Source organism: Labrus bergylta, chromosome 12 (assembly GCF_963930695.1).
Source record: "Labrus bergylta chromosome 12, fLabBer1.1, whole genome shotgun sequence".
Classification (NCBI taxonomy): domain Eukaryota; kingdom Metazoa; phylum Chordata; class Actinopteri; order Labriformes; family Labridae; genus Labrus; species Labrus bergylta.
In genome coordinates this window covers 29,268,671-29,288,103 of record NC_089206.1, presented here as the reverse complement: position 1 = coordinate 29,288,103, position 19,433 = coordinate 29,268,671, and the positions used below count along the sequence as shown (strand labels likewise).

Here is a 19,433-nt window from a genome sequence, read left to right as displayed (position 1 = left end):
AGTGGACATGAATCAACTTCATATGCTGTGGCTGATTCAGGACTTGTTTGCCTTCATGTTTAGACATTGTGTGTGTGTGTGTGTGTGTGTGTGTGTGTGTGTGTGTGTGTGTGTCTGTGTGTGTGTGTGTGTGTGTGTGTGTGTGTGTGTGTGTTATTAGAGGATGTGATGTGGTTTTGGCTCAGGGTCAGTTTTGGAATGTTTGCATTCGAAGAACAGGCCTGTGTTTTCTTGTATTTTCATGCATGCATGACTTCCCCCTCACTACCTTGTGGGTTTATAGCACCTTAAGATGCTTGTTTGTAAAAGCTGTTTTTCATTACATTTAAAAGTTTGATTTGTTTGAAGATAGAGGCTCATTCCCCCTAAATGGTGACAAGTTTGATCCAACAGCGTGTGGAATTTCAGGCTGAGGTTTTAACCAGACAATGTCTTGAAGTATTTAGGAATTGTCTGATGATATATTAGGCTATCTACCAGTATTTAATTAATATGCACAACCATGTTTTAATTGTAAAAACTGGCTTCATGAGGACCTCTGAAAGAGAATTGTATTTAGTTTGTGCACTTTGCCAAGTATTCCCAACAGGGGGCAACCTTCATACACTGCACTTCAAATTTTACCTTGTCTCATGCTGACCTCTATCCAGCATAGCTGCCTGTATAGACATGCTCCAGTTTTCACAAGATGATTTGTCAGTGATTTATGTTGTCTAACTTTTACTTTTAGTTGTGTATTGTGTATATTTTGGCATGACTATGTGACACCATGGGAGTCTGTGCTGTTGACTGTGTCAACAAGTCTGCCTCTTAATGAATTAAAGTGTTCAGTTTAATGAGCAGATGCAAACAGAGGTCTGTAGCAGGTTGACACTCTCCTTATTCTCTGTCTATTATGTGTCACTCACTTTGACAAGTGATGTTGTTGTGGGTGGCTTTATCCACATTTCTAAATGTTTGGAGCCTTTAAAGCTTGGCTTTGAGTGGCAGCTACCAGGATGGCTACCCATAGGGGACATAGAATGGGAAGCTTAAACACTTACACACAGATAGCACACACACACATGCATACACAGTGGCTGCGCAGGTTTAAGATCTGTTTCAACTTGTCGTGTATCGAGTAAAGGTATTAAGAGCAAGCACACCTGTGAGCGCATCAGTCTGTCTAACAGTGTGTGTGTGTGTGTGTGTGTGTGTGTGTTTTAAACAGAAGGAAGGATTTAAACAGACATTAAAGGGAGGACTGAAGGACTCTTCTGTACACCTATTACAATAGCACACCAGCCTTGACACTCGTTTTTTCCTCTTCACAATGGTGAACACATTGTCTCAGAAAATGATTTTTATCAACACTGGATCTTTATCACCTTATCTGTTATTATTAATCTGTTATTATCAGTGCTACTTTTAGGTATGGGTATGTTATCATACAGCAGGAAGTATCATGTTTTTTAAATTTTTAAAAACTTTTGAATGTAGGCATTTTGGCTTTAAAACAGTCAACATGTTAAATTGATTATCAAAAAAAGTTTTCATAAATTTTGTGTCGACTGTATGACAACTTCACTTAACCAATCATTTCTACACTGGTTATGAATGACTTTGTATGGGCTGCTGTTGTAACATACAGTCATTTGAGGAGGGAAATTGATTGAGTAAGAGTGAGGCATCAGTTGTTTTCAACCCAGACGTCCCTCATAGTATGTCTTGCATGAACCTGAGTCAATGTATAGATCCAAACAGCCACGCATGCGTGCATCCTCATCCAACCTATAAAGTTTACATTATGTCTAGACCATTGACCTGTCCCTGCGCTTTCATCTCATGAACCATGTCAAAACACATGAACTTTACATGTCCTTGTGTAACTTTGTCTCACTTTTTGTCTTGTGTTGAGTTACTTCTGTCTGAGGTTAAAAACACAAAGCGGAGCTGAGAACAAAAACATGAGTTTACTGTGTTTTCAAGTTGGGGATTTAAAACTTCAATGTTGTTAGGAGCAGGAACAACAACAGACTAAAACTTTAAGTTTAAGCACCTTGGATCTAAATGACCATTAGGGAGGTGAAAAATGTAATTGCTTAAATACTTTCAAATGACAGACTTCAGCTGTAAAAATATATATAGTATCTGCCCCCTTTTTAAAAGGACATTTGTTGAATTATATTGAAGTAGTTTCTTAATAAAGTCAGTTAAATTAAATATTTAGATTTGACAAAATGAACAGAGTTTTCAAAATTTGTACAGGTGAAATACTTAATTGAGCTAACCTTCATCCTGCTGTAACAACAATTAATCAAAGGTACTCAATGGAGTTGAATAGTCTGGGGGGGTTCTGACCAATGAACTCTTGTTCTCTTGTGTTTTCCGTCTGTTACCTGTCTCTCTCTCTCTCTCTCTCGCTCGCTCTCTCTCTGTCTCTGTCTCTGTCTCTCTCTCTTTCTCTCTCTCTCTCTGTCTCTCTCTCTATCTCTCTCTCTCTCTCTGTCTCTCTCTCTTTCTCTCTCTCTCTCTCTATCTCTCTCTATCGCTCTCTGTCTCTCGTACTCACCCTCTCGCCTCTACGTCAGACCAGACAGTGTTTACTTAGTGCAGGCCTTCACAAGGTGTTTTGGAGCATGTGTGTACATGCACCCCAGCATTGCCGTCTATGTCCGGGCATGCCATAATTAGAACATCGTACCATTTTTTGGGTTCCCATCCCTCTTACCCTCTCTGCTTCTCTCCCCTCATATCAGTCTATGGTTTCTCTCTCTCCACACCAGTCCTCATCTCCTTCACTCTCCTGGCTGTACATGTGTTCTCTGTGTGTGTGTGTGTGTGTGTGTGTGTGTGTTTGTATGTATGTGTGTATGTCTGAGTGTGTTGTGTGTCTGTTGATACACACCTTGGGTGAACTCTCTGGTAAGGCTTTGGTCCCGCTCTGTCTTTGCTATGCTGTGTTTGGACGTTTCTGACTGAAGAGTTGACATATGAGACTAAAGCACTAGAAGATGTACTACGTAAAAAAGAAGGTAAACTCTTTTTTTATCTGCTCATACAGGTACATTTGTGTGTCTCTGTGTGTGTGTCCAGTAGTTAAATCAGTGTTTACCTACATCACTAGTGTCAGTTATTTGAGACACATGTACTGTACAGGCAGCAGGTATGATCATTCTTTCAAGTTATGATTTAGATTATTGGTTTTAATGAGTGTTTACTGGTCAGTGTGTTGTGTAGAATCTCAACATGGTGTTGAAATGGTCAGATATTGGATGTATTTGTTTTTCAAGAACAGTGATCAATTGATATTGCATAGTAGTTAACTTGAGTACTATAGTATGCCAAAGTATACTGATAACGCTTTTAGACTTTTCTGAATTTATGTTGAAGTACTGTGACTTGAAATCATAAAATGACCAAAACAGCTGACAGATTAAAAAAACAGCAATCATAAAGCAGTTTTTTGTTCCTTCTCAAATAGCTTCCAACTTTGTGCGCAAGAGTGAGTTGACTTTGACAAGTGTGTCACCACAGTGCAACAAATCTTCCCTCGTCTTAAACAGCACAGAGGACTAGAGGGGCAGGGGAGGTGATTAGGCAGATTACGCCTGTGTTTTACAAGTTTCCTCAAATAGCCCCAGGGTGGCTAGACCTCTCTGCAACTCATGCACACACACACAAACACAGACATATTGTTGTGTCTCTGAGTTTGTGAGGATTTTATCTCCAAATGCAAGTATTCCAAGTATAAATCATGTGAAAAATGCACAATGGTGTTCATGGACACCCACTTGGACAGTTAACATCCCACCCATCCCACACACATGCAGCTTCACACACCTCCAGCAACTCTCTCTTCCCAGTGTAATATGACCTGTCTCTCCAGCACCTCTACCTGTGCCCTGCCTCCGCCTCTCCCCTCCCTCCCTCTTCACCTCTCTCACTCTCTTCCCTCTTCTTCTTTCTTCCCCAGTCCCAATACAACTTGCTGAGCAGCAGCATGGAGAGCCTGGGGAGCCGCGCCACGTCTGCCAGCCCCTACAGCTCCGAGAACGCCTCCTCGTCGGCCGTGCCCACCCCCTCGCCGTACTCCCAGCCCAACTCCACCTTCGAAGGCCTATCGCCTGCCCCGGCTATCCCTTCCAACACCGACTACCCTGGACTGCACGCCTTTCAGGTGTCCTTCCAGCAATCTAGCACCGCCAAGTCTGCCACATGGACCGTGAGTACACAAACTTGCCGTGTGTGTGTGTGTGTGTGTGTGTGTGTGTGTGTGTGTGTGTGTGTGTGTGTGTGTGTGTGTGTGTGTGTGTGTGTGTGTGTGTGTGTGTGTGTGTGTGTGTGTGTGTGTGCGCATTTGTGTTTGCTTTTTTTCTCTCTCTGTCTGTCTTTCTGTCTTACTGAGCAAACTATACTTCACACAACATGCACACAAAGACATGATTTCACACAAATTCAGAAACACACAAGCCAGCACATGTGCAGGCATGTTGCATGCAGGAGAAAGTAGTGCATCATTAGGTGATTCATCTTGTCCTCTACTCACCTCTTGTAGACAGATATAATATGATGAATTCAACAGGAAAGTTTGGTACATGGACCGTTTTTAGCTCTATTTAGGCCATTACCTATCAAAAGCACGTTTGACTCAGACGCTTTTTTTTACACATTTTGTTTTTCACACCTTAACGTTTTATCTTTTTAAAAATCAATATACATTTTTTGATACGTCAGTTTAAACAGAACCTCCCCCCTGCAGTAGCACTCAATTTATTACAGTTTATGTACAATGAGTGTATTGTAAGCCTATGACTGTATCCATTATGTATTGGTAAATTTTTCAGAATGAGATCACTGAAGTGAATATGCATCATAATAATAAAGTATTAGTCAACATCTAATATTTGATATAAAACTTTGGGAAATGTTTTTTTTCTCAGTGTGTATTTGTGTTGAAAAATTATATTTTTTTCTCATTTTAAAACAGTGATAAAATAAAATGTATTTTTTATTGAATAAAACATTAATGTGTGAGAACAACTCTTCTAACTCCTACTCTAACTACCAATACATGATAGCAGAAGTAAAGGAAGTAGTATTACACTACTACATATTTAAATTGTAAAAAACTGGACTTAAGAACTTAGGGAACCACTTCAAAAAACCAACGGCTACTTTTAGACGTGATGTGGTGAGAGACAGGTGAAATGGGAACTGTGTAATTTGTCATGACCCTGCTAGAAAGGTGTCACTGCTGACTGTCACACAGTTGACCTCTCTGAAACAAGAGAACCTAGAGACAAACTGCACTTCCTTCTCTCTGTGAGTGTCTGTGGGATGGACTGAGAGTGCTCCTCTGCCATGGCTTTGTTTGCTTGAAGTAGTCATGCGTGGTGGGCTCTTTTCCTCATCTAAAAATGATGTAAGAAGATCCCCCTGTGGACATTAGAACGGTGGTCTTTGACCTGTTGCTCCCCCCCCCCCTCCAATCTATGAATTTAGGATCTTGTTCATGGCCAAAATAAACCGACAGACACCATTAAAGATATTTTTTCCTGAATAATTATTTTAATTAAATAAAATCCTGAAATAAGAAAGAAACCAGTTTCAATCTGTGGGCATGAACTTAATATTTACTACTTTGCCTTTCATATCAACCAAACGTTTATGTCCTTCACACGTTTCCCCTTTTTTATTTAAAATGAAGGGACCCTGACAACAGATGTAATCATTTGTTGTCAGGGGCTATTCTACCATACTATGCCATCCAAACTATCCATTTGCAACACAGTAAACTCTGCTTAGTGGATTTGTTTTGCATTTATACTAGTTTGAAAGTGATCCCAGTTTCTATGAACAACCACCAAACATTTGAATCCACCTGGCTGAACAATTTGGTCTGTTTTGTTTAAAATAGTACAGACAAAGGATTTTTAACTGGCACACAACTGAAGCTACAGGTGGTGACGTAGCAGAAAAGGGATTTCAAGGAAACCTGTGATTATTCAGATGCCTTTGCTGCCATTAAACTGGAAGGATTAGAATGAGAGGCAGACTGTGTGATTGCTCATGGCTTTATGGAGTTTACTGTAATGCTTTGTTTTATATTATGAGCCTGATTATAGGATTGGTGGAATATCAGAGGATGTATTTAAGTGTAGTTATATTGTTGCTGTGTGATATAATGCAGCCCGATCATGTCTGAACCTGTAGGATACAGTAGGATTCCACTTACAGAGAGCCTTATTCATGATCAGAAAAAATAAGTTTCCTTCTGAACACTTTCCCAAAAAGTCAGACTAAAATTTTTTATTTGAAATAAAAATCTACAAAGCACAGTGAGATTATTCATGATTCAGAGTAAAAACACAATGAGAGAGATTTAACAAGTGTTTTTTCTTGAATAGAAAACTGATTACATTCAAGCTTCTTACTATGAAAATTTTTCATAACTTACTTGAGGGGATTTTCAAAAAGCTGCAGCAGGAATGCAAAGTCATCTATGTATGTGTTTTAATGCAAATTTCCCTTTAGGCCTGGGATTCAACCAAGCAGCAAACACCAGGACAGAAATAATCAAGTTTCATAACCTGCAGTTCTTCAAATGGCCACGAAAGTCTGGGGACAAAATAAGCCAACCCCATATAACACCCCCATTTCAAACTTTGTCCATTGAGCCAGATATAAATATATTTTCAGCTCTAATCCTGCAGTACAAAAAGATTGTTGGTCTTATTTTAAGCTTTATTCACCATTCTTGATGGGATACAATTAATAAATCACTAGTTAAGATAATTCAAAAGGCATAAAGGGTTAGGGTTAGGGTTAGGGTCGAATGGCATCTGCAGCCCTGAGTCATCTCAGCTATTCTATGCAAATTTCGGACATATGGTTTGCTATACCATTAATTTACAAACAGATAATCCAAGATGGCTGATACAACTAAGCAAGTATTGGTTTAATTCCCGACTTCTTGGCTCATTCAATGACATACATATATGTATTGTTTTAACTTCGCTAGTAAGGATTGTTGTTGGCTTTGGCAAATAGATAAACAAATCTGATTAGCTACAAAAAGGATCTTATTTTGTGGGAAACACTGATAAATAAATTAGCTTTGGGAATAGTCTAAATATTAATTACGGTAATAACTTCTAGCATTTGCCAACCTGTTGCTTCCCTGAAAGTCCACACTCTCATCTTAACATGGTCACTTCAGGCTCCAAGCAACCAAGATGGCAACCCCTACAGAGCAGAACTTAAAAGGAGCAGACTTCAAAACAACACTTATTGTGAACAGTCTTTTGTTTGACCATGCTTAAAAAAGAAGACTTTGTTAACCAGTTTGAGTCTCCTTGTTATAGTTACATTTGTTCTGTTAACAGTCTCTGGGTTTCTAGTTGATTTTTCGTGGCCTCAGGCAGTGGGAAATACCAAATGCCATCGGAGCATATTGACTATAATCAGTTTCATTGCCGTCCCCCTTCACCACCCCTCTCTGCCTCCCACTTAGAGCAGTTGGCATGCAGTGATTTATTGGGAGATTACGAGAAAGGTAGCTGCCTATTGCATACATTTTCATTAAATCCAGTTTTCACAAGTTGTCTGCTGAATAGTAGAAAAAACTCTGGCCTCACAAATAGTGGCTTCTAAGAAAATTTTCTTCACTATTTAACAGCTGAAAAAGGGAAAATAATAATAAAATGTGAAGACAAGAAAAGAACAAAAATCCATGGAACAGTTGAGAACAGAACAAACAATTACAATATTTCCACATACAGTCAATCCGTTCAAGCTCATGTTAAGCTTGTCTGGTAATCTCCCAGTCCCCTTCCTGTCTCGTCAAGACACTGTACATTAGCGAAAATCGCTCTCTGAGACTCGGCGGCTGTCTTGCCTGTTGAAGATGATTCCTGGATACAGACACGCGTCACTGCAGCTGGAAATGAGATCTAACACCTTTAGCCTTGTCAAAATATAAGAGATCTTTTCATACACTCCGACTTCAGTTTGTGTGTGTGTGTGTGTGTGTGTGTGTGTGTGTGTGTGTGTGTGTGTGTGTGTGTGTGTGTGTGTGTGTGTGTGTGTGTGTGTGTGCGCGTACAGTATGTGTCAGGGGGGAGGGGGGTGATGCAGAGGATGCGGGCTTGAGCATGCACTGCAAGGCGGCTCGTCAGAAGCTCTCTTCCCAGCTATTAGCATCTCTCCGTTAGGACACAGGTCCCAACACGCCCTGCACAATGCATCATTCTCCCTTCCTTTCCCAATGCATCATCCATAGCCACACCACGGATGGCCTTCCTGTGGAGGATGGGATCTGGAAAAAACCTCATTCGAGAAGAGAGATCTTTCTAAAATTCAGATTTATTTTTATTGATGACAACAAACAAGGAAGAACAGACAGTTGTTAATAAGTTCAAGTAAATGTGATCCTGTTAAATCTGGTCAGCAAATGCAAGGATTGTACTGTAGTAAGGACGTTAGGGCCGTTGTCCGATATAAAGACTCAATCAATCAACTTATCAATCAATTCGCTTTTATTCTTAAACCCCAATTCGGTCCTACTCTTTGTGATAAAAAAAAGGAAAGGAAATAATCCAGACTGGCATGCAAAAAAGTAACCACTACTTTCTTTACTCTTAAATCTGTTTTTATGACATAATATAGATATAGATGTATTTTTCATGGACAGAGCCAAAACTTTGATTGAATCCTTGAGAGTGTGGTGTATAGCTCACAACACAATGCTACTTATTTTTTATAGTGTGAAATGTGACAGTTATACACAGGTCGCAGTCATACTTTTCCAATCACAAGATACTCAAATGGTTTCTTAAACCACAATACTCTACTGTGATTTACTTTTGGGACAACAGAAGTCAGTTTATTGTGAACTTGAATAGATTCAGATTTCTTATTGTTTTTCCCCCCTGTGCTCTCAGAGAAACAAACCTCAGTTACCATGACTCTAAAGAAAGTGAAGGAGATTCATCACATGTCTGTTTTCATTTGAATATGATATAGTTACAAATAGTTTAAAACATCTACTTGTTCAGTATGTACAGTAGGAATATGGTACATCAGCTCTGTGTGACTGTATGTGCGTAAACATATTTGATATTTGGATAGTTAAGCAAAATTTGCAGCAGGCAAGCTGCTGCTTGTGTATATGGATGACTGTCTGGCAATTATCACTGTGTCTGTTGGAGCCTGTTAGGACCTGCCTGCACCAGTCCACTGTAGAGGCAGGGAGAGATGACTGCTTGGCTGGTGGGATGACTAGATTGATGGCTAAATTAAGGGATCTATCAAGGGGAATGTTATTAGATATCATATCTGAAATGTCAGTTAAGGCATGCCTTAGTGTTTTATTGCTAAAATTGAACTGCAGTATAAAATCCCTTAACAAAAGAAATGAACGAATTTGAGTTTAAAAAGGAAGTTGAGTTGTCACCATCTGTTGGTTATGGTTGTCTTTTAAATCAAACATTCTGAAAACTATTTATTGTTTTCATCCAGATAATTTAAACGGTGTTTTTGAACATTTTGGGGAAAAAAAGTTTTCCATCATTTTCAGATAATTGACTATTCAAAGTGTCCCTTTGTCTTTAATCACGTCTGTAATATCTCAGTATTTATCTCCTTCATCTCAATCTCTCTACATCCTTCTCTACATGATGAATAAAACCCAGTTTATTCATCACCAGAGATCTCTTGTCTGACAAGATGATACATGTCTGATACTGTAGTTCTGGTATTAATGCTACGCTTCATATCTAATGACGAAACGTGGAGCTGAACACACACTTGAGCTTGTATAGCGCTTTCCTAGTCTTCTGAACACTCAAAGCTACACCCCAAGTTACATTCACCCTCTCACACCACATTCACACACTGACTGCAGAAGCTAATGTGCACACTTCCCCATGTTGCAAATAAGTTGAGACACCTCGAATGGCATCTGCAGCCCTGAAGACTAAAAAAATATATATTTTATGAAGTTTTAAGCACTCACAAAAGATGATTCTAATTTATAAATTGATCATTTTTGTGGTTATAAAACCTAACCCTTTTTGAAATGGCTGGGCTTTAATAGTAGAGACAGGATTTCACATCATTATTGTTCTTGTTCAAAGTTTAGAATCAAAATAAGTACTTTGGAAAATCAGCTGTAGTGCCATATGGCTCTACATAAATACTACTATCTGCTCTACTATGTATAGGTAAGTATCAGTCAGTAAAAAAACATCTATGTAATGCCTAGGGGCGTTTTTTTTTCTTGTCACCTTCAGAATCTCATCTTATCTGCTCTCCAATTGTTATTTTTTTAGGTTGCATTTGAATCGTTTTAAAATGTAATAAAAACCAATTCTGTCTTTGAAACTTATCTTTTCTTCATCTGACATTTTCAAGTACATTGTTGAGAAGCACAGGGGCTTTACTCTAGATACTATATTACAAAGTCAGTCTGCTTTCTCTACGTGAAACCATCACCATGACTGGATATCAAGTCTCCTCCCTGTGAGGATTCCTATGCCGACAGACTCTGCTGCTTCTGCTGTGAACATGATGGCAAAGCCAAAGCAAATATTTGGAGCAGTATTTGAATTTGTTGCTGCAGTTAAAGTCACTACATTTGTAATGATAAAAAATGTGTCAAAACTTTTCAAGGACAACTAGGTGAGAAAAGGTAAAATTGTGCACAGCTATTTATATTGCCCTCAAGGGAGTGCTCATGGTTAAGGGCATGAGGAGGCGCTCTAGGCTAACCGCCTATATGGCCTATGCCAAGAGTCTGGACACAGATATCCTGATATGTAGTCTCTTTAACGTGTCAAGATCAAGTGAATACCTTAATGCAACTCAAGTATCACAATTTCTGCTTATATCAACAATCATCATGGCTAAGCTTATGTGAGCTTTTTTTTCTGGAAATCATTGACAGCTCAACATAACTATAAATGTTTTTTTCCTTATGGTTAATCCCAGAGTTTAACTCAAATGCTGAAAGAATACTCATCAATGAAACTCAAAGCGCTTTGAGTAGTCAGAAGACTATAAAACTATAAAAACTATATAAACTATCTAGTGAGTTTTCCTTTAATAACTTATACTTGAAAATGGATTCAAACTGGAAGGTAAACTATTGTTGTTTGAAAAGACATTTTGGTTGCCAAGAGATTTAAAATGCTGACCATATAACCGGTCTTCTTCTCTCTGGATAAGTACTTTTGTTTTGTTTCTGGCTATGTGCTGATTGATGACTTCATAGCTCAAAGGAAATGGGTGTGCATATTCCTCCTTTAAAATATCAAGTTTTCATATAAGGATCTCTGACTGAAGCTTGTCTTGTCCACTGTCTGTGTTCTTTTCCCATACAGTATTCTCCCTTGCTGAAGAAGCTCTACTGCCAGATAGCAAAGACTTGTCCAATCCAAATCAAGCTCTCCTCCTCTCCTCCACATGGCAGCATCATCAGAGCCATGCCCGTCTACAAAAAGGCGGAGCACGTCACAGAAGTGGTCAAACGCTGCCCCAACCATGAACTGGGACGAGACTTCAATGATGGTATGCTCATTGATCTTTTGAACATCACTGAGTGTACCTTTTTTATGAGTACACCAAATAATTCACTGACTGTGACTTCTCCCCAGAGAGGATGAGAATCAATTAATTTCATTCAATTCATCAATTTGTTTGTGTTTTTTTTCTTTATGCAAACATTTGGCTCATTGAGTTTTTAACAAACTATGCGTGGTGTCTGGAATGTGTGATGACTTAGATAAAGCAAACTGTGTCCTCAGCTTTCTTCCATCATTCTATCCAAAGGTCAAGTGGCCCCGGCCAGTCACCTAATCCGGGTGGAGGGGAATAACCTCTCTCAGTATGTGGATGATCCTGTCACAGGACGTCAGAGTGTCTTTGTGCCCTATGAGGCTCCACAGGTTGGTGGTTCATTAGCAGCTGTGTGTAAAGAAAAGTCACATTATTTTATGTTGCTGTTGTAAGATACATATTCAGTACAAACCTATCAAACCTATTCAATAATTGGCCCATGGATCAAATCCAACCCTTTAAGGACCTTAAATAGGGGCTTAATGCAAATTTATTAAAAATTCACAGTGTTGATGCAGCCGGTTTTAGATCAATTAATTTGACCCTACATTGTTTGATTTTAAATCGTCATTTTAGAAGGTATTTAGCCCATTCACTGGTTTTGTCCATTGTTAAGCACAGAAATGTGCATTTTATTAAAATAGTTAATTTATGCTATTGAATATGAGGGGACTTAGGGAAAAAAAACTGAAAAAGTTAAATGCATGCTTTTATTTTGAGTAATTCAACAACTTAATCCTTATCTAAGATTAAAAGGTAGTTGTATAAAACGTTCAAATTCCTGACATAAGAGGTCTGACGAAGGAATTGCAGCTCTAATTTACTTTTTCTCCTTCTGGCCCTTGAAAAAAATAATATAATAGGCCTGCCTTTCACATCAGATATTTTGATCAATAGGGAAAGTTAATACATGGGGTATTACTCTTTTGGTAAAGTAAAACTAATGATGCCAACCCATTCTTATTTCCCAATTATTCCACCGCAAGGGGGTGTGAGGAGATTTCTCTTACTGATCAAAAACAATTGAATATGTGAGAGCAGACTATTTTTTACATTCAGACAGAATGCAGTTGTCTAAAACACATTCTTGTCAGTCAAGAAACAGTCAATTTCAGTAAGGTGTCTCATAGGAAGCGGATCTATGAAAAAGGACACCAGGCATGTCCACACAAGGATAAGAGTGAGAAATCATGTGTCAGTAAATGCACATGAGCTGCTAATTGAACAACAACGGAGCAGTTTTACATAAAGATCTGTATCACGCTGCCCTCTAGTGGTGGAATGTTATAGTTGTTGTAAAATGAGCAGGAAGTCTACACAGGTAGAGTCTGACAGAATTCATTTGAGTCATGCGAATACAAAAAAAAGTTTTGATGAGTGTCAGAGACTAAATCAACACTTAAACAAAACTCAAACCTCTGAGCAAACACTTACAGGTTAAACTTGTGTTTCAGGTCGGAACAGAGTTTACCACCATCCTGTATAACTTTATGTGCAACAGCAGCTGTGTTGGTGGCATGAACAGGAGACCAATCCTCATCATCATCACTTTGGAAACCAGAGAGTAAGTCAACAATAAACCATTTCTACAACAGTTCACAACAGGTTCTTCACAAATCACAGTTTTTTAATGTTTTAATTATATTATTTTAGGGTACTTGGGTTTTAAGAATTTTTTAATTGTACATTCTTTATTTATCCTTGAGGCAAATTTTGGTTTACACTGTGTTATTAAGAGACATGCTTCTGACACACAGAGGCCTGAAATACACACATGCACAAATAGGAGCTGTGGACATGCATTAGTGGAGAAATGTCAGAGTGGGGCTGCTACAAGCTGCTACACAGTGAGCACCCAGAGGTGTTGGGGTTTCAGTACCTTGCTCAAAGGTACCTCAGCAGTACTCAGAAAGAGATCTGTCACCTCTCCAGCAACCAGACCAACTGCCATATTTTGGTCCGCACTGGTACTTAAACCGAGGACCCTCCGGTTCCCAACCCAAGAATCTACAGACTGAGCTACTGTCACATACTTACTGTACAAGAAAATATAAAAAAGACCAACCTGACCAGTGAAGTGCAGAACATACATTATGTAGCCTATACCTATTCTACATTTAACATTTTTACCATTTACATTAAATCCATGTGTGTGCTACGTTTTAGTGCATCAGTTGAACAAGTATAAGTCAAGCCTTTAAGAATAGATATGGTTGGACTTAGTTTTGAATGTTATGGAACATAGTAGTAGTGTTTTTAACAAACTTTACTCAATGTGCATATTTTATATTCCCCATCATCATCGTAGTGGTCAAGTGTTGGGCAGAAGGTCATTTGAAGGTCGGATATGTGCGTGTCCTGGTCGAGACCGCAAAGCAGACGAGGACCACTTCAGGGAACAGCAGGCCCTGAGTGAGAGTGCCAAAAATGGCGGTGCCAATAAGCGGAGTGAGTTCAATTATACTGAATGACACTTTTCTTTTGTACCACTACCGCTACATTTTTTTAATACTTATTCTGTTCTTTGGCTGTTTCAATGGTCTGACATAGCTTGATTATCAAAATGGCACTGTGAAATGTAATATGATCCTGTTTTTTTTTCCCTGTCTACAGACTTCAAACAGAGTCCAACAAATATTCCTAGTCCGAATATAAACATGAGGAAGAGGCGGCATGGAGAAGAGGAGATTTACTATATTCCTGTAAGAACCTTTCTCACTTGTCATGTAAAAGTAATAACAATAATACAACACAAATAAAACAAATAAGGTTGATATACAGTAGATTAAAAAGGTAGAAAATCAATTAAAATATATTTTAAATTCAAATCAAACTATTTTTTTTACAAGGTACTGCATTTCTTTAGGAGTATTTGATAATGACTGATATATAATTTCAAACATTATATAAAGGTGAAAAACAAATGTGTGTTCTTATTCCCTGACTGTCTAAAATAATATTTTGGTATGTGCTGCGTTTGTGTGTAGGTCCGGGGCCGGGATAACTTTGAGCTGCTGATGAAGATTAAAGACAGTCTAGAGCTGGTGGAGCTGGTTCCACAGCCCCTGGTGGACTCCTACAGACAACAAACACAGCAGCAAATGTTGCAAAGACCGTGAGTCCCTCCAAAATTAACATATGCACAACAACACACACAATAATAAGAATAAGACTAATTAATCTATGAACATACAATAAAAAAAAAGTATTCTAACAGTAATAAATCATAAATCAAGCTTAACCCGACTTAAAGAGGACAACTACCTTTTGGTGCTCATCAGAGGCCTTTTTCAGAAGCAGCTGTAGTGCAAACCCTGAGTCTGTTAACCCTGAAATGAGGGAAACCCTGTTAGTGGAGATTTTCTGTTTGTCAGAATCCAAATCCAGGTTGTTTTATTTAATCAGTTAGTCATACTATATAAAACAGTAGATATAGTGGACATACTGTACATGGATGTGTAAGACAGAATACCCATGCACATGTAAAAATATGCATTTTTTTTAAACATCCAGATACTACTTGAATATTTGCGTTATGTAATAAAAGGGGAGTGGTGGAAGTTGAAAACTCAGAATGTAAAACACTAAACCTAATGAAAAGCTAAATAAATATATTTTTGACTTTTGTTAGTATCATATGTTAACGAACTAAGAAATAATCACTGAAATACATCTAACCTGAACCCTTTATCCTCTTCTCTCTAGGAGCCATATAGCGTCCCCCTCTTCTTACTCTCCACTGTCCAACATGAACAAGCTCCATGTCCACGGAGGCCTCAACAAACAGCCCTCAGTCAACCAGCTGGTGGGGCAGCAGCCCCAGCAACACCACACTGCCCCCAGCTCAATGGCTCATATGGGTGAGTATATTGTATGCGTTTGTTTTGAACCAAATCAAACTAAATCAAAAACACATTTCACAGCAATGTGTTGTAATGTATTCCAGGAAGAAATGCTTTACTTTCTGAGCATTATCTCATTAACCATCCCCACTGTTCTCACAGGTTCAAACATGCTCAACAGCCATCACATGCAGGCCAATGGTGACCTGAATGGTGGCCACAGCAGTCAGACTATAGTGTCTGCTTCCCACTGCAGCCCGCCCCCTTCATATAACCCTGACCCCGGCCTTGTAAGGTACCTCACCCTCCAATGACACTCTTACTTGTCCTTCTGTACAGGGCCAGCAGACACCACTTGTCAGGATACATTTGAATGGGTGCTGTGTCGATGCTGAAACAATCCGTTCGTTTGGAAATGTTCATCTGATTTTTAACCCCTTTGATGTTCTCTTTAAGGCAAAATGTGTGTAGATGGAACAGTGCCATATGGTTAGATTGATACGATTATGTCTGCTTTGAAAAGGCTAGTTCACATCTCATTACAAACATGGCTGGTGCCATGATGGAGGTCCAATGGGTAATAGGAACTTATGCCTAGACACAATCCAAATGAAAGTAGACTCTACCTGAACAGGTTCTGTTGGTTGGAGGTTAATGGAGTTTTTTTTAAGACCAAAGTGAAAGTGTGTTTTTGGTTTGTAATTTCACATTTTGGCCACTTCAATATCAACTCAAGCCTGTCATTAGTTGAAAACATTTGTCCCGCTCTTTCTTTCTTAGCCAGTAGTTATTTACACAGTAACTGGCTTTCTTTCCCAGGCTTGCTCCTACTATTTGCTAAATGTTTCAGTCAGCTGTGTTGATCAGCTCCCATTAAAAACCAGCTCATAAACCCAGTCTGATTGCACTGTTCATATTGCCAAGGTGTTCCCGAGTTATGAACCTGCACTGTAGCTGCCAGTGGGTTTGTTATGCTAATCCAAACTCCCAAACTGTGTGACATACACTAATGTGTGTCATACAATAACACAATGTAATCATTCACTGCTAGCACCGCCATTCTTTGCAATGCACTACTAATTCTTTAAAGGCATTTGTCATTGTTTAAGTTGTGCTTAATTTAAAAAAACACATTCTTTTATTTTTTTAAGATAATGTTTCAATTCAGTTTTTTAATGCCTATACTTTTTCAATTGAAACATTTTGATCCCTTTTGATTTCTACATGTAATGTTTATTGTACAGTTAAATTGCACAGTTAGCTTCTTTATCATTTACACTGTATGTGTACCTTTACATTCTATGTATTTTAATAAAGGTTCTTCATCAAAGCAAGAATGGCCTTATGAATCATTAATATAAATGCATGTTTATTATATTACTTCCACTATAGCTATCTTCTATCTAGTATTGGCACTCTTGAAGTTAGATCACTGCCCTAATTATTTCAATCAATTTAGCTTGAGAAGACGGGGATATTATGATGTAACATGTCAGAATGAGGTGTTTTTCTATTCAGTGTTGTCTAAAAATAAAAGTTGACCCTTATTATCCAGTCAAAATAGTTTTTTTCTGCTCAAGCACGGTTGCCATTTTTATCACTGAGGCCAAGTGAGGCCAAGTGAGTCATATGTGGTATTTATTGTAGTCCGTCTTTGAGCTTTGTAGCTGTGATCTGATGGTAGTCTAAGCAGCCCTGCTTTTCTCCCCACACAGTTTTCTTACCAGTCTGGGCTGTCAAAACTTCATTGAGTACTTCACCTCCCAAGGCCTCCAGTCTGTCTACCATCTGCAGACTCTCTCCATGGAGGTAACCATTCCATTTCCTGCATCCAGAATCTCACAGTGAAACAATTACTACAGTTACAAATGTTATGTTCTTAAAATTTAAACCAGGAAACGCAATAAACAACATAAAAAACAGATTTTTTTAAATGTAAAAAGGAGCCAGTGAAAGTCTTTTAACGGTATTGCTTAATAATGAAGGTACAATGTGGACTGCATTTGTACTTGATTTTTCTGACATTAAACTGATATTTAATTGTTTTGCCTTTACCAGGATTTGGGTGCACTGAAGATACCAGAGCAGACCCGCCTGGCCATCTGGCGAGGACTGCAGGACTTAAAACAAGGTGCTCCCCTCCAGCTGCCTGCTTCTACTCATCATCACGACTATCACGGTCAGCAGCTGCTTCGCTCCAGCAGCAACATGGCTGCTTCTGCCATGGCGGCCATCGGGGCTGCCAGTGGGGAACTGCAACGTCAGCGCGTCATGGAGGCTGTGCACTTTCGTGTTCGTCACACCATCACAATCCCCAACAGGTCGGGAGTCATTGGGACGACAGGGATGGCAGCAGCTACTGACGAATGGGCTGACTTTGGTTTTGACATGCCCGACTGCAAACTGTCACGCAGCAGGCACTCCATCAAGGAGGAGTTCATGGAAAGTGATGTTCACTGAGCCTAAAAAGAATCGTCGGACTGTTCTTTTGCCAATATTATTGTCAGCATCAACCTACTAAGAGAATAAGGCCTGTAAAAATGTGCTGCTGTCATATTTCATATATTCAGTGTGTTGATGCACTTTTAAGTGCAGTCCCTATCCTGTGCTTGAACAATTTGTCCACTCAGAAGATTGAACACATTGTGACGCAAAATGGCATAACAAGTCCAAATAGCAAATATCAGCGTAGCATTGTCATGGCAACGCTGGTCAAAATGCTCTGGATTATTTGTTTGGGCACATGTTTATGTTAAAAAAAGTAGGGTTTTTTTTCTGGAAAAAAGAATGTTGTTTGGATGCAATGTGCAATATAATATTTTTTTTTACTTATATGGGAAATTCAAAATTTAGCTATTCGTCTCATGTTGGTTACAGTAGCTTCCTCATGTCATCACTTGCTAGTGTCAGTTTTGTGATGGAATACAAACAATGAGCATTCATTGTTCTTTCTGTGTCTATATGTATATACTGTATCTTGTAAATGTTTCGGTCTAGATGTGGTTGTAAAAGAGGTGTGTAGATTCAAAATGTTGTATCTCATGTTTAAAACATTAAGAGAACTGGATGGTAACATCAAATCACAGTGACATAATGTCGACTTTTGATGGCCATAATGTGATGACCTCTAGTTTAGCATGTCCTTCTCATTTCGTTGTTAACTATAATGTTTAATGGGCCTTTTACAAAGTATGATGTCATGAAAACCTACAAGATCATTGTAGAAGAAGTTAGGCTTGTCATTCAATCATTTTCATTAACACTTAGGAAATACTGTTTTTATTTTTGTAGAAAAAGAAATGCAAAACAGACACGAAATAGAAAAATCAGTATTATATCTTAGTAGCAGGGATTTCATCAAAAATGTTAATAACAAATGAAGAGTAGCAAACCTGTTCCCCAAGACACTAGATCAAAAGTTAGAATCCCATCCTTCTTGTTGTATTTTACAAACCTTGCAGGGCAAGGTCCTCACAGTGATATACATGTTGATTATAGCTGGTTGTGTAGCTAAGTCTTTTCATGCCACTTGTTTGTGGATATTTTATAGCAACATTCCAGTTTGATTTCTAGATTGCCGTTCAGCAGGATAAATCATGATATAATTATAGTAATGGTGTAATGTGTTTGGAGTAACCTCATGACGTTGTACCATGATAGTGATTTGTATTGACTTTCAGCCATTTTTTTAAATGGATGTCTTCTCACTCTCAAAGACACAAATACTCTAACCCAACTGGTCAAAGAAAGAGCACTTTAATGCTTTAAAAGTTAAATAGTTAGGATTATTTGTGCTTATGATCAGTATTATATATTACCACAATGTAAATAATAGTGATTGTTTTGATATTATTGGTAAGATTCCTTTTCCTTGATAATTTTTTTTTTATATTAAGATGTGAACTTATATAATGTACTTCTCGATTTTGTTTTGAGGTTGTTAAGTTCAGTATTTTTTTCTTAAAATCATTTACATTAAAATATTTGACTTCC

The 19,433-nt window shown here is 38.5% G+C and overlaps 1 protein-coding gene across 5 annotated transcripts in view; it reads left to right on the top strand.

The window, feature by feature from the left end:
* The window catches only part of tp73 (tumor protein p73), a 27,976-nt gene extending 8,543 nt beyond the window's left edge, over positions 1 to 19,433 (top strand). For 4 of the 5 annotated variants that reach the window (XM_065961062.1, XM_065961063.1, XM_065961064.1 and 1 more), the window contains 11 exons: positions 3,956 to 4,204; positions 11,364 to 11,550; positions 11,812 to 11,927; positions 13,053 to 13,162; positions 13,907 to 14,046; positions 14,212 to 14,300; positions 14,586 to 14,713; positions 15,304 to 15,458; positions 15,603 to 15,735; positions 17,156 to 17,249; positions 17,499 to 19,433. In XM_065961062.1, coding sequence (XP_065817134.1) covers positions 3,956 to 4,204; positions 11,364 to 11,550; positions 11,812 to 11,927; positions 13,053 to 13,162; positions 13,907 to 14,046; positions 14,212 to 14,300; positions 14,586 to 14,713; positions 15,304 to 15,458; positions 15,603 to 15,735; positions 17,156 to 17,249; positions 17,499 to 17,900 — 1,803 coding nt within the window. In that variant the 3' untranslated portion in view covers positions 17,901 to 19,433. Of the gene's footprint in view, positions 1 to 43; positions 3,015 to 3,955; positions 4,205 to 11,363; positions 11,551 to 11,811; positions 11,928 to 13,052; positions 13,163 to 13,906; positions 14,047 to 14,211; positions 14,301 to 14,585; positions 14,714 to 15,303; positions 15,459 to 15,602; positions 15,736 to 17,155; positions 17,250 to 17,498 lie in introns of those variants that run through there. The other variant, XM_065961065.1, reaches the window with a different exon arrangement.